At 41.6% G+C, this 15,223-nt stretch overlaps 1 protein-coding gene across 1 annotated transcript in view; it reads left to right on the top strand.

Moving 5' to 3' along the window:
* Positions 1-15,223, top strand: part of sgk1 (serum/glucocorticoid regulated kinase 1) — a 94,119-nt gene that overhangs the window by 34,223 nt on the left and 44,673 nt on the right. The window contains exon 2 of the mRNA XM_033020930.1: positions 1,008-1,208. Within this exon, the coding sequence (XP_032876821.1) occupies positions 1,008-1,208 (201 nt within the window). The remainder of the gene's footprint in view (positions 1-1,007; positions 1,209-15,223) is intronic.

The following is a 15,223-nucleotide window of genomic DNA, read 5'->3' as shown; positions in this document are numbered from 1 at the left end:
CAGATGCCGGTTTAAACCGAAGATAGACACAGAAAGCTGGATTCACTCAGCAGGACAGGTAGCATCTCTGGAGAGATGGAATGGGTGACATTTTGGTCGAGACCCATCTTCAGCTGTTCCCTTTCTTCCAGATAAAGATGTTGTATTCGCGGTTTCTTTCTCTGCTTCAAAGCTTTCCTATAAAACAAGTATAAGGGACTTTTGCTTGTCGCTGCATCGTTAAGCAGGAAAAGACGCCCGGGGGAAAATACAGAAAAGATTCAAGAAAGTTGTTTCAAAGGATGAAGCCTCGCTTTTGAAAATCTGGGATTGCCATCTTTAGAGAAGGCCGAGAGCATGTTTGATAGATGTGTTTAAAGTCATGAAGGGAATAGATAAAGGGAGACTGTTCTCAGCGATGAAAGGCAGAGATTTGAGTTGAATGGTAACTGAATAAGGACAGAAGAACTGAGGAATATAAGAGTTGGGGTAGGCTACCAGGCTCCTGAAGCCTGCCCACCATTTAAATCTGATGGCTGATTTCTGTTGTTTGGTTTAGTTTAGAGATACAGTGCGGAAACAGGCCCTTCAGCCCACGTACAGATTTGTAGGTCAATTGGCTTGGTATATGTGTAAATTGTCCATAGTGTGTGTAGGATAGTGTTTTTTTTCCAGGGATTGTTGGTCGGCACGGACTCGGTGGGCCGAAGAGCCTGTTTCAGCGCTGAAATCTCTAAACTAATCCAAACTAATCTGTGGTAGATATAAAATGCTGGAGAAACTCAGTGGGTGAGGCAGCATCTATGGAGAGAAAGATATTCCTTCTCTCCATAGATGCTGTCTCACCCACTGAGTTTCTCCAGCATTTTGTACCTACCTTCGATTTTACCAGCATCTGCAGTTCTTTCTTAAACTAATCTGTGTCTGGTGCAAATAATTATTTCACTTGCCTGCTTTTTTAGACTGAAGAAATAAGTAACAAATCTCCTGGTCTTGCATTCAATTATAACCTTTCTATTTTTACACAGGTCAGAAAGTGGAAGAAGAGCAACAGATTAAAAACAGAGAAAATGTTGGTAATAAAACCAGATGAGCCAGATTCCAATGTACCCAAGACGGGCAAAGCCCCTGGCTTGGCAGCTCAGTCATCCAAAGTGGAATGTCACTGTTGCCAAGAGAATACAACCCATAAATCCACTGGATCGTGGGAACCCAAATGGAGTTCCAAGGTAAATCAGTTAAAATTATACAAACTTTTTTTTAAAAAGTGAAACTCTTCTGATTAAAACTGTTAGACTTACATTTGTTGGGATTGGAGGACCTGTTACATTTTTAACCTGCTGATAACTGTTCTCGAGACAACATTGTGGGAGAATGTTATTTTTCTCATCGGTTCAAGAGTTTGTAAACACTAAAACAGCTACATTTATTAACTATCTTCGGCAGATGATTTGTTCCTTTGCAATGTGCTCACTGTTGATTTGAAGACTATATAGCAGCCACTTTATTCATAACATGAGATCAAATATAGTAACCGAGATAAATAACAAAGTCAGTTAAAGTTGGAATGCGATCCAGTCTCTTGGCTGGTTATAATATCAGGTGGTGGCGTAAAGTGGATAATAATGGTTCAACCCCACATCACTTATCTCTCCCAATCTTCACCTCCATTGAAAATATTAAATGTAATTCAGGCATAATATTTAATGCACAACAGTAGAAATTGCCCTGTGAAACCATCAACTTTGCACCTTGCAGTGCATTCTCAATGTATTAAGATTAGCCACTAAGGAGAAATAGTTACCTTTAATATTATCATGATGCCCAGGCACTGTAACTCTGCAACACTCCCTTAATGTCACATTATGTATTATCACTAATGCTTTTTTTTCCACGATTGTTAGCTGAGATTACAGCAGGTAAGTCAGGCGATCTTTGTGGAAATGTAATCCTTACTTAATGATAGTCATACAGGATGGAAACAATCCCTTCGGCCAACTTCCCCACATCTCCGCTAATCCACCTGCCTGTGTCCGGCCCATATCTCTCTAAGCCTGTCCTGTCCATGTGCCTGTCTAAATGTTTCTTAAAGGTTGCCGAAGTACCTGCCTCAACGACCTCCTCCGCAGCTCGTTCCATTCACCCACCACTCTTTGTGTAAAAGAAAAGTTACCCGTCAGGTTCCTATCAAATCTTTTCCCCCTCACCTTAAACCTATGTCCTCTGGTTCTCGATTCCCCTACTCTGGGCAAGAGACTCTGCACATTTACCCAAAGTATTCCCCTCATGATTTTGTACACAAGTCAAGTCTGAACAGAAAGTAGATCCCATGACTTTGAGGCTGAGAGTGGGACCTCTACGCTACAATCTATCCTTGAGACAAACTGGAAAAGCCCTTCTTAACATTCGGTTAGGTCCTATGTTATATGATTTGCTTCCAGCTTTGTTGTCAGAATATACGGACGGAATTGTTCATGTTGTGCGCCCTCGGTCGTCAGAAGTGAATTTGGAAACTGGGGATAAAACAAAAAAAAAGAGTGGGATAAACCTTAACCATTGAGTATCCAACAGATGGAAAGCAGGGTTTCGATCATAGGTCGGGGAGCCAGCAGGGTCTGATGAAGGACCCTGACCCAAATCATAATTCCTTTTTTCTACGGATGCCACGTGCCCTGCTGGGTTACCAGCATACTGTGTCTATCTTAGGTGGAAAGTATAGTCGCTCAAGTGCACAGGTCCAAAGGAGGTCTGAAAAATTTCAAGGCTCTGCCTTCAATAGTATCAGTGGCTTTCTTTGGACACCCCTATTGTGGGCGAAAGCTTGAATGCCCAGACAGATAAGCAAAATGATTCCCAATTGCATTTTATACTAGGAGACGAAGCCCAACTGGGTACCATCGTGGTTAGCAGATACATCTACAACTAAATAAATGAAAGCTGTGCTTTTTATTTCTTTTTTGATGGTAATATTATTTATTTAAAATACTCAAATCCTGTCAGATTGGTCTTGTCAAGTATAGGAGCCTGATGACATGTAACTAGGAGTTCTTATTAAAGAACGGAGAAAAGCAACATCCTCTAGCTGGGTAACATTTCTTTCATGAATGTAAAATTGATATTCTATTTAATGTGGTTGGCCACATCATTACAACCCGATGCAAGTGAAGTGTTGGCCTATTACTCGAGCTTGATTGTAGCTGTTGCAGAATCCTAACATTTGTTTCACACAAGCTGCTGTGATAAGGCTGGATATCTCATGAATAGTTTATTTACTGCCAAACAACACTGGGATACTTTGAGAGGGGAAATATTCATTGTGAAGTCAAATGCAGATATGTATTGAAGAATCTTAATGTAAACCTTGTGCTAAATTTATCAATAAAGTCATAGTGTGGAAACAGGCCTTTCGGCCCGCTGACCAACATGCCTCATCTACACTAGTCTCATCTGCCTGTGTTGGCCCATATCCCTCTAAACTTGTCTTATCCATGTGCCTGTCCAAATGTCTCTTAAATGTTATGATAGTACCTGCATCAACCATCGCCTCCGGCAGCTGGTTCCATATACCCACAACCATTTGTGTAAAGAAATACCCCTCAGGTTCCTATTAAATCTTTCCTCTCTCACCTTAAACTTAAATACTCTGGTTTTTGATTCCTCTACTCTGGGCAAAAGACTGTGCGTTTACCTGATTTATTCCGCTCATCATTTTGTATAGCTCTATAAGATCGCCCCTCAGCCTCCTGCACTTCAGGGAACAGAGTCCTAGCCTGCGCAACCTCTCCATATAGCTCAGGCTTTCGAGTCCTGGCAACACCCTCATAAATCTTCTCTGCACCCTTTCCAGCTTGACAACATCTTTCCAATACAGGTGACTAATGTCAGCAGCAAATACGTTATGAGAATGATCCCAGGAATGATTGGGTTAACATATGATGAGCGTTTGACAGCACTACTGGGCCTGTACTTGCTGGAGGATGAGGGGGAACCTCATTGAAACTTACCGAATAGTGAAAGGCTTCGATAGAGTGGATGTGGAGAGGGCTTCCATTAGTGGGAGAATCTAGGACCTGAGGTCATAGCCTCAGAATAAAAGGACTACCTTTAGGAAGGAGAGGAGGAGGAGGAACTTCTATAGTCTGAGGCTGGTGAATCTGGGGACTTCTTTGCCTCAGAAGTGTGTGGAGGCTAATGTTTTTTTTTTAAGGCAGAGATTGATAGATTTTTGATTAGTACAGGTGTCAGAGATTATGAGGAGAAGGAAGGAGAATGGGCTTGAGAGGGAGAGATAGATCAGCCATGACTGAATGGCGATGTAGACTTGATGGGCCAAAAGGCCTAATTCTGCTCCAGTCACTTAAACCATGTATATTTTAAAAGTCTAAATCCACATTAAAACAAAGATTTTAACAGATATCCTTTGACTAACTCTTGGTAACATGGAAAAAAACAAACAGCTTGGAACTTCGTCAGGAGCTAAAATGCTAAGAGTTTGGGGCCGGAATCAAGCTCACCAAAACATCCTTTGCATCCTTAAATGGAAGCAGGAAAAGAAGTAGATAGCTAATCCAATCTTGGGAAGGAGATTAGTTATGTAACTTTTATGTTGATGTTGCAAGAACAATTATTTAATGCTAAAAAACAAATACATAGTGCTGGAGTAACGCAGCAACTCTGTGGAACATGGTTAGGTGACGTTTCGGGTTGGGACCCTTCCTCAGACTGATTATGGGGGGGGTGGGGGGGGGGGGGGAGAGCTGGGAGAGAGGAGGGGCAGGACAAAGGTACAGTGAAAAAACTTTTGGGCGTATTATCCAGTCAGTGAACTGACTAAACATGATTGCAATTAACCCATCCACAGTGTACAGATACAGGACAAAGGGAATAACATTTAATACATGATAAAGTCCAGTAAAGTTTGATTAAAGATAGTATGAAGGTCTCCAATAATGTAGATGGTAGGTCAGGACCACTCTCTAGTTAGTGGTAGAATGGTTCAGTTACCTGATAAAAGCTGCGAAGAATCAGTCCCTGAATTTGGAAGTATGTTTTTTCAAACTTCTGCACCTCGTGCCTGATGGGAGAGGGGAGAAGAGGGAATTACTTGGGTGAGACTCGTCCTTGATTATAGTTATATTAACTTCTTAATACTCTTTATATATATATATATATATAAAGATAGATCGATCAGATCAGCCATGATTTATGGCAGAGTAGACTTGATGGCAGAGATAGATCAACCATGATTGAATGGCAGAGTAGACTTGATGGACTGAATGGCCTGTAATGTTTAATGCAGATCAAGTCCAGTAAAGTCCAATTAAAGATACCAATAAGATAGATGGTATACCAATAAGATAGAAGGTCAGGGCCGCTCTCTTATTGGTGAAGGGACAGTTCAGTTGTGTGATAACAGATTCTCAGCAGAGTGGTGCAGTTAGTAGAACTGCTGCCTCACAGCTCCAGTGATCTGGGTTCAATCCAGTCAGTCAATCAGTCAATCAGTCAATCAATCAATCAATCAATCAATCAATCAATCAATCAATCAATCAATCAATCAATCAATCAATCAATCAATCAGTTTTATTCGTCACATTGCACATAAAGTGCAAGTTAAATGAATTTGAGTCCTGCTGAGCTGTGTGCACAAAGCTTAAATGTTACCCCTGTGACCACTTGGGTTGCCTCCTGATATTCTGGTTTCTTCCCACAACCTAAAGTAGGTGGATTGGTGGAACTATAAATTGCCTTATTGCCAGAGATGTTAAAGGGATTAATGCAGGGTTAGCGGCCTTTTCACGGGGCGACTTGACGCAAGAGTTAACCAGAGTTTAACATCGTGGGAACCTCGTGCGATAACAGTACGGCATTCGTGGACCACCGTGGACCACCGTAGCGCTAACGGCAGGTAATCGTGTATCTTGGTCACTCGGGAGAAAATTCAAGAAAGTTTGAATTTCTCCAAGAGTGACTTGTACACTTGTGGTTGAGTATTGCAACATTATATGAACGTAGTGGCCAGTGCGATATCCGTAATAACTCTTGCGGGTACCGTGGGAACTCCTGCGAACGGTGAACCCGGAAGCTGGACAGAGGGGACAGAAGGTGAGTAAAAATTGTCTTCTGTGGGATTGAATTTAAAAAATAAATAAAAATAAAGATTTGCATCCGCATATGGACATCAACTTATTCATAAGTTATGTTAATGAGATTCAAGAAAATAACTATAATCTTTAAAAGGGACTTTAAAAGGGACTTTACTGAAAGGTTACGCATTTTTATGGTCCGTGAGAATTTTTTCACATGTACTTTGAGAGATACAGCTCGGAGTCCTCGCCGACTAGCGATCGATGCCTTTCCGAAGCAGGGTCCGGAACGCTACCAATCAATGTTCTCCAGAGTCCCGTGTAAGGAGTGAACTGCACATGCTGGTTTAAACCGAAGACAGACACAAAACGCTGGAGTAACTCAGCGAGTCAAGCAGCATCTCTGGAGAAAAATAGCTGATGTTTCGGGACGAGACACATCTTCAGACTCAATTCAGATTAGGATGTCTGAAGAAGGGTTCCGATTCGAATCGCCACCTATTCTTTTTCTCCAGATATATCGAGACCCTTCTGATATGCTGCCTGTGGTCGATAAATGCGTAACCTTTCAGTAAAGTCCCTTTTAAAGTCCCTTTTAAAGATTATAGTCGAGGGAGAGGAGGGGGAGACAGATGGGGGTGTCTTCATTTACTGGTGGTGTGTGCCTCTCTCTCTCTCTCCCTCCCTCTTACACAGGCTGAGAGACTCTGCCTCTGTGAGTGTACGTCTCTTTCTCCCCCTCTCCCTCACACAGTAAGACCGAGGTACTGTGCTCAGTCCATCTGTGTCTCCCACATACACAGTAAAACATGTCTCCAAATGAACCAATTCAACCAAGGGAGGATATTTATAGTGTGTGAAAAAAAAAGTTACATCATTTGTGTCACGTGTAGTTCACGATGTTCATTCAAGATTTAACGCGAAAGCTCGGGAGACGGACAAGTCACTCGCACAAATAACAGAAATGCCGAGTACCGTGGGAACTCTTTATCTACCCCCCGTTATATCGTGCGAGACTCGTGCTGGACCACGGCCACTTCACTCTGGTGACATCTTGCGTCAACTCGCCCCGTGAAAAAGCCCCATTAGTTTAAATAAATACTTGATTTTCAGTGTGGACGCAGTGAACCAAAGGACCAGTCTCCATGCTCTGGGACTTTATAGCTCTATGACATTATGATATGGTAAATGGCCTACATGCCAATGGGTCAGTTTTATTGTTGAGACAGAAGAAACTGCTGTTGGTAGATAGTCCTTCTAAATTTATAGGCAACGTATTATGCTCATTCATCAAAATAAACAGAGCACTGGAGTAACTCAGCAGGTGAGGCAGCACCTCTGGAGGACATGGATAAGTAAAGTTTCAGTGAAGGTGACCCAAAACATTGCCTCATCATTTCCTCCAGAGATGCTGCCTGACCCGCTGAGTTACTCTAGAAATGTTTATGTTTTATTGTTAATGTTTTCCAGTGGGGACATGTTGGTAGAGGCCCTTTGTTTAGTGGACATTGAGTGTAAGAGTTCATGTATACTTAGTGAAAAAGGCATTAATGGTTTGGGTTTGGCCTCTATTGGCCTCTGAGTAGCAAGTATGCCGTTTGCATAATGTAATTCAATTACTGAGGTTGCGATGACCTTGATTGTGGGCCAGAGGCGATGTTGGGTTGAGCAGTAAATCATTTCAAGGAGGAGCTTGGTGAAACTGTGCTGTAGTGCTGGCGGGAGAGTTTGAAGAAAGTGTCGAGGGGAAGGTGCAGCAGCTGCTCAGATTTGGATAGGATTACGCATGCCATTAATGGTCTAGAATAGAGTCAGTCTCAGTGTTATTGGTTTTGGTTTATTATTGTCACGTGTTCCAAGGTACAGTGAAAAGCTTTTGTCTGCGCGCTATCCAATTAAATCAGATCACACTGTACATTAGTACAGTCAAGTTATACACAAATGCAATGGAAAGTGCAAAGAGAAAAATACCATTATGCAGAATATTGTTTACAGCATTGTGGCATTACAGTTCCAGAGAAAAAGTCCAATGTCTGCAATGAGGTAGGTTGGAAAATTGGAACTGCACCCTATTTATCGTTGGTAGATAGTCCTTCTAAACTTATATGCAACGTATCAGAGGGACTCTCCTGAGCCCTGTCACTTGGATTCCTCCTCACTTGGGGATAATGCTATCTTGTGCTCAAATGCTGCACTTTGCAACCAGTATCAGTCATGAATTTACTTTCAATATACTTAATTGGAAGTGGAATTTGCTTTGCATGCAATTATTTTTTTTTAAACCTATGGGATGTGGAAAAGATACAATAAAAGAATGTCATGGTGGAATGGTGACCCTTTGGGAGATCCTTATTTGCTTTATTTTTAGTGTTCTCTGTTAGCAATGTACTCAGTCCTTGGAAACGATGTTACGGTGTGATAAGGTTCTGTAAATAGTTAATGAAAAGCAGAAAATTGTAAAAGAGTGGGTAGGACCAGAATAATTGGGTGGATTTTAAGTCCACTCATCCAAAGCAAATTGGCTGTGTCTGGTAATGCGGTGAGATATCTGTGCTTGATTAATTCCTGAGCATATCTGAATGCAATTGCTCTGTTCTAGATCCAGTATGCTTTCAGCTGAATCATGACCTCCCTTTGCTTCTTGAGGGCACTCTTTAAAGCTCTTTTGCCATCTTTTGCCAAGATATCTTGATGTTGGTAGTAAGGAAAGCAAATGCAATGTTAACATTCATTTTTATAGGATTAGAATGTAAAAGCAAGGATGTATTGCTGAGGCTTTATATGGTGCTAGTCTGCCACACTTGAAATACTGTGAGCAGTTTGGGGCCTCATATCTGAGGAAGGATGTGCTGGCATAGGAGAGGGTCCAGAAGAGGATTACAAGAATGATCCCAGGGATGATTGGGTTAATGTATAAGGAGCATTTGATAGCTTTGGGCCTGTAGTCACTGGAGATTAGAAGAATGAGGGGGGATCTCAATGAAACCTACTGAATAGTGAAACGCCTAGATAGAGTGGACATGGAAAGGATGTTTCTAGAAATGGAACAGTCTAGAACCGGAGGACACATTCAGAATAAAAGAACGTACCTTCAGAATGGAGATGAGGAAGAATTTTTTTTTAACCAGTGGGTGGTGAATCTGTGGAATTCATTGCAATGGACGGCTGTGGAGCCCAAGTCATTGGGTATTTTTAAAGCAGAGACTGACAGGTTCTTGATTCGGAAGACCATCAAAGGTTATGGGGAAAAGGCAGGAGAATGGGAGTGAGAGGAAAAATAGATCAGCCATGATCAAATGGTGAACCAGACTTTATGGGCCGAATGGCCGCATTCTGCTCCTATGCCATATGGTCTCATGTACTCCTCTGGAGATTTGACATCCATTTTTACTCAATAAATCCATAAAGCATCTTGGGACATCGTTGCCATTGGTTAAAGCATGATACTTTTGGAAGTTCCTGCTTTTGATTCGAGCAAGCCATTTCCCCTCCATTCCTTGGGCCATTTTAGTGTCCAATTGATCTTTTCTCGTACCCAAGAGACTTGTTTGAATCATGCAGGAGCTGTTTCTTTTCCAACAACAATGCGCCTTGACGTAGGCTTCTGCCCTCCATCCTGACTTTACTGCCATCACTTTGGATCACCCACTTGCTGTTAACATACAGAAGGCCCACATTGTGCTTCACAATGGCCAGGCACCCCAGACCATCCTCTCCAGTCAACTGCTCCTAAGTGAACTGCAGTTCATCTGCATTAGTGATGATAAAAAAACCAAAGACTCGGTTTCACATGCTGAGGGCTTCTATTCATGAAGGTAGACACAGAGTGCTGGAGTAAATCAGCGGGTCAGGCAGCATCTCCGCAGAAGAAGGATGGGTGACGTTTCGAGTTGGGATCCTTCTTCAGTACAACATCAGAGTAACATCTTGTAAGTTTATTGCGACATTTTGGCACTGCATAAATACCAAACATTCGTGGGTTAAGAGTGCAAATGGGATGTGTTATTCAAATCAAGTTGATTTGAACTGAATAACATTACGCATTTTCATGGATCTGAGGAAGGGTCCCGACCCAAAGCATGAAGAGTCCTGACCTGAAACATCATCCATCCCTTTTCTCCAGAAATGTTGCCTGACCTGCTGAGTTACTCCAACACTTAGCATCTACCTTTGGCACATCTGCAGTTCTTTGTTTCTACATGACTTCTGTTCATGTACAGGTCGTGGACCCTGGCTCACCGCAGTGAAGCTTAGTTAATTTTTAGACATTTGTTTGTTGAAAGACAAACATGGTTTAGAAACCAAGTTACTCCTTGTGGAACCAACCAAGGGATTGATGGCGGGGCTGAATTCTTCAGACCAGTGGAAATGAACGATAAAAAAACAACATATTCACCTGTGGTGTTGAATTCCAGCATAATAAAAATATTTTAGATCTGGATTGGAATCAGTTTAGTGACTAATAACACCAGTCTTGTACATACTGTACTGTTCGAGTCTGAGTTTAATGGACTGCGATGAATTTTAGGAGCAAACAAATAAGTAAATGGAGCTAGGCAATGTTAAGAATATTTAATAAAGTGAAACGCCGCAGGGAAAACAAATAAAAACAGTATTAACACAAGAACTGTGAATTTAATGTGTAATTATGAGTTACATCAAGCAAGTTTACTGCAAATCTTTGGAACTGCATTAACACTGATCGTTCATGTGCTAAGGGTACAAAAAGTCTAGGTGTTCGTCAAATCACTGAATGATACTGCCTATTTTAACGGGTAGTGAAGGGTGACAAAGGTTTTAGCTCGGCCTAACTCTCGAATGGAAGAACTGGGTCATTTTTACACTCCAGCCTTATTTAAAAATGCTAGCCCTGGCAGCTGCAGGAAGCTGGAGTCAGTCAAGCAACAGAGAACCAGCCAGCCAGTCACCTCATGAAATGGGTGCTTACAATCAGGTGCCTGCGGTAGTTGTAATGGACTGAGGGTGGTGAGATGGTGCAAGAGGGATGGGCAGAGGGTGCAGGAGAGAGTGTTGGTACTGTACAGCTGCAGCAACCCAAGCTTGACCCTGATCTCCAGTGGAAACAAGGAACTGCAGATGCTGTTTTACAACAACAAAAAACACTAAGTGCTGGAGTAACTCAGCAGCATCTCTGTAGAGATAGATATGTGACATCTTGGGTCGGGTTGGTCCTTCAGATTGATCGTGGTCATCCCCCTTCCCTCCCTCCCACTACAATTAGTCTGAAGAAGAGTCCTGACCCAAAATGTCACCTATCCATGTTCTCCAGGGATGCTGCCTGACCCACTGAGTTACTCCAGCACTTTGTGTCTTTTCCTGATCTCCAGTTGCGTCTACAAGTCATTTTCTGCAGATGATTCCATGGGCTTCCCCCAGGTTCTTCCCACATGCAGACATAAACTGGCCACTGTAAGCTAGCATTTGGTGTATGATTATGGAATAAAAGGTAAGTCAATGGGCATGTGCGAGAGAAAAATATGTTGTAGCAGTACTGAGGATAAGGAGGGGGAATGGGACATTGGGATTGCTCCCTGGGAAATAGCATTCCCCAATAGTCTGAATGGCCTCCTCCACTGTGGTTATAATCAGAAGATAAAGATTTCTGCATATCAAGGGACAAAGGGTCGGTAAAAGAAAATGGTACCAAGACTAAAGATCGGCCATCCTTTTTGATATGGCAGAGCAGTCATGTGGAGTCAAATGTCCCTTACCTGCTTCTGCTTCTTTTTTTTATACCTGAAGATTTTATCTGTAGTTCTTCTGTCTGCAATGCCAGAATTAATAGTAAATTTACATTAAACTGCTCAGTGGCTCCATTGGAATGGAGGGCAACGGGCAGCTAAATGTTACTTCCAATGGACCCTACTTACTGTTAACCTAGTCATTGATACTCAGTTCCAAATTGAAGCTGCCGCAAAACCTAATCACGGCCCTGAAACTGACGATGAACAGAGCAGCTCATTGTCAGAGGTATTGCAGATATTCATCAAGATTTTATTTAAGTACAGAACCAAAACCAACATAGCCAAGGTTGTTGGGTATTAAATGATTCTGGTTGGCATAGTGAGGATGTGATTAAGCTGGGGAAGGTGCAGAAAAGAGTCGCAAAGAAGTCACAATGAATGGAGGACTTGAGTTAGAAGGAGAGACTGTATAGGCTAGGACTTTTGCTCTGGATTGAAGGAGGCTGAGGGGTGACATTGTAGAGGTTTGTAAGATCAAGGAACCCTTAGATCATACGGTGGAAAGTCAGTCTTCTTCCCAGGGCAGGGAAATCTAAAACTAGAGAACACTGGTTGCAGGTTAGAAGGGAAAGATTTAAATAGGGCTTGAGAAGCAAGTTTTTCATGTAGAAAATGGTGGGTAGGAGCTGCCAGAGGAAGCGGTAGAGGCAGGTAAAGTTATGACATTTAATCAACTTTCGGTTTGGTACATGGATGGGAAAGATTTAGATGGATATTGGGCCAAATGCAGGTGAATGGAACTAACTCAGGAAGGCACTTAATTCAGCATGGATAAGTTGGGCCAAACGGCCTGTTGATAACTCTGTAACTCTATGACCACCCACTAAGGGTAATTAATATACAATGGGCAATTAACCTGCCTGCGTTTGGTATGTGGGAGAAAACTGGTGCACTTGAGGAAAACCCATGTAGTCACAGGGAGGACATGCAATCTCCCTGCAGACAGTGCCAAATTTAGGATTAAACCTGGGTCTCCGGCACTGGGAGACACGCAGCTCTACCACTGTGCCACTGCATACCTTCAACATATTTAGCTGATTTTTTTTATTTTCCAATTGCATGTCCTGGTTTAAGCCTACTGGAATCTGCATGAGTTAATTAAAAACAGGCAACATATAACAGAATATATATTGTGGCAGGGAAAGTAATGTCAAACAAAGCATTGCACATGGTTTTGGAAGAAACTCATAAGGTAAGAAGGAATGTTAAGTGAGTCCATTAAAAAAATTATTCAATATAAATTATAAACTAAAGTTAAGAATTTATTGCTTTTTCTAACGCACAATGCTGTTGGCACCCTGACACTTTTCTGACTATGGGCTGCTTATAATTTATCCTGCTGCCATAGTTCTTGAAACTGGTGGTATTACAATGTTTAAATAGTAACAAGATATTGATCAAAATCATTGAATGGAGGACATGCTGTTCTGAAGCAGGATTTCAGGTGAGATAGTTATTTCCATTCTGGCTTTATTTTATCATGAGTTGTATAAATGTTGCCTCAAAGGTGAAAACAATTGGTGACGGAAGGATCTGTAGATGCTGGTTTATACCGAAGATAGGCACAATATGCAAGAGTAATTCGGTGGGGTCAGGCAACATCTCTGGAGAAAGGGAATAGATGATGTTTTGAGGTTGGAACCCTTCTCCAAACTGACTGACCGCCAGTCTTAAAAAGGATTCCGATCTGAAATGTCACAATTCCTTTTCTACAGAGATGCTGCCTAATAATAATTAGTGCTTGCTAAATACACTGGGCTGTTATGAAAGCTCTGTGAAAAAAGATCCAGTTTAAATGCATTTAAATTAACATATATATAAGCAAGAACTTTGGAGCATATAGCTTTGTCAATTGTGTAGGAAGGAACTGCAAATGCTGGTTTATACCAAAGATAAACAACAAATACTGGTGTTACTCAATGGGACAGGCAGCATCTCTGGAGAAAAGGAATAGGTGATGTTTTGGGTCGAAATCCTTCTTCAGACTGAGAGTCAGGGGAGGGGGAAAACGCTCTTTGTCTTTTTTAAAAAAAATGTTTATTTTATTAGAAGCAATTGTACAAGAAGAAAGAAATCGACATAACGAGCTATGTCAAATGTTGTTCAGTCGATAGGACCCTTCCTTCTGAATCAGAGGTTGTGGGTTGAAAATGCATATATTGTTGGAGCGGAATTAGGCCATTTGGCCCGTCAAGTCTATTCCGCCATTGAATCATGGCTGATCTATCTTTCCCTCAACCCCATTCTCCTGCCCTCTCCCCATAACCCCTGACACCCTTACTAATCAACACTCTGTTAATCGCCATCTTAAAAATACTCAATGTCTTGGCCTCCACTGCAAATTTGCAGATGACACAAAGCTGGGTGGCAGGGTGAACTGTGAGGACGATGCTGTGAGGATGCAAGGTGGTCAATATTTCTTTCAATTAACATCATTAAAACAAATTCACTGTTTATTAGAATTTTGCACAGATGAGCTGCATTTCCTTCCATGTAACAGTGAAGACAGTTTAATGGTATTGGCTGTGAACAGTTCATCATGAATGTAAAGTGTTCCATCTTGATTGATGGTTATACATTGGTGGGTGGGGGGGGGGGGGGGGGGGGGGGGGGGGTGACTGGAGGATAATATTGGGTAGAAGAGCTCCAAATATTAACAAAAACATTTTTTTTTTTTTTGCTCCAAAAAACAGATATTAGTTTTGCCTTTGCTCACCGATTTCTTATGGTATAAAATTGGAATTTGTCGATCTCTACCTTAAAAATATCCATTGGCTTGGCGTCCTCAGCCTTCTGTGGCTTCATGTTACTTTGTGGGTTTAATGACTCCAAACAAGGAAAATCTAACATTTGATCATTTTCAACAATTCTAGTTCCATACAAAATGGTTTTTAAGAAAATCTAACAGCAAAATTAGAAATCAAATCATATTTGAAGCTATATTACAGTGTGGAAGACATAGACCGCATTACATAAATATTTAACTAACCTCGGAAAACCATAGGAATCAGGAATAAAATAATTTGGAAGCACGAAGCCAAAACACTTAGAGGGAATTATTATTTAAATCCAATAAGGAATGAGTGTCTTTAAACCAGATTTTAAAGTTTCCAACAAGAAATTGGTTTCCGGCATGTAACACAAACATTCAGGCCTAGTTCGTGCTTTTATCTCAATTCACTGACGGTGTTGATAGAAGTGCTGTAAGCGGTTTTAAAACCTCATTCTAGCCAGAGTATCTGGTCTTGATCACAACTCGTGCAGCAAAGTAACAACTGTTACTGGTTTCAGGATCTGATGTGGGTATGAGGACAACTTTCATCAATGGGCCAACCAAGCACTGCCCTACCTAAGGTCACTAGTGGCTGGACCTGAATGATCCAGATTTTTTTC

The sequence above is a fragment of the Amblyraja radiata genome, chromosome 5 (assembly GCF_010909765.2).
Source record: "Amblyraja radiata isolate CabotCenter1 chromosome 5, sAmbRad1.1.pri, whole genome shotgun sequence".
Lineage (NCBI taxonomy): Eukaryota > Metazoa > Chordata > Chondrichthyes > Rajiformes > Rajidae > Amblyraja > Amblyraja radiata.
The sequence above is the reverse complement of the archived record's forward strand: the minus strand, read 5'-3'. Positions and strand labels throughout refer to the sequence as shown.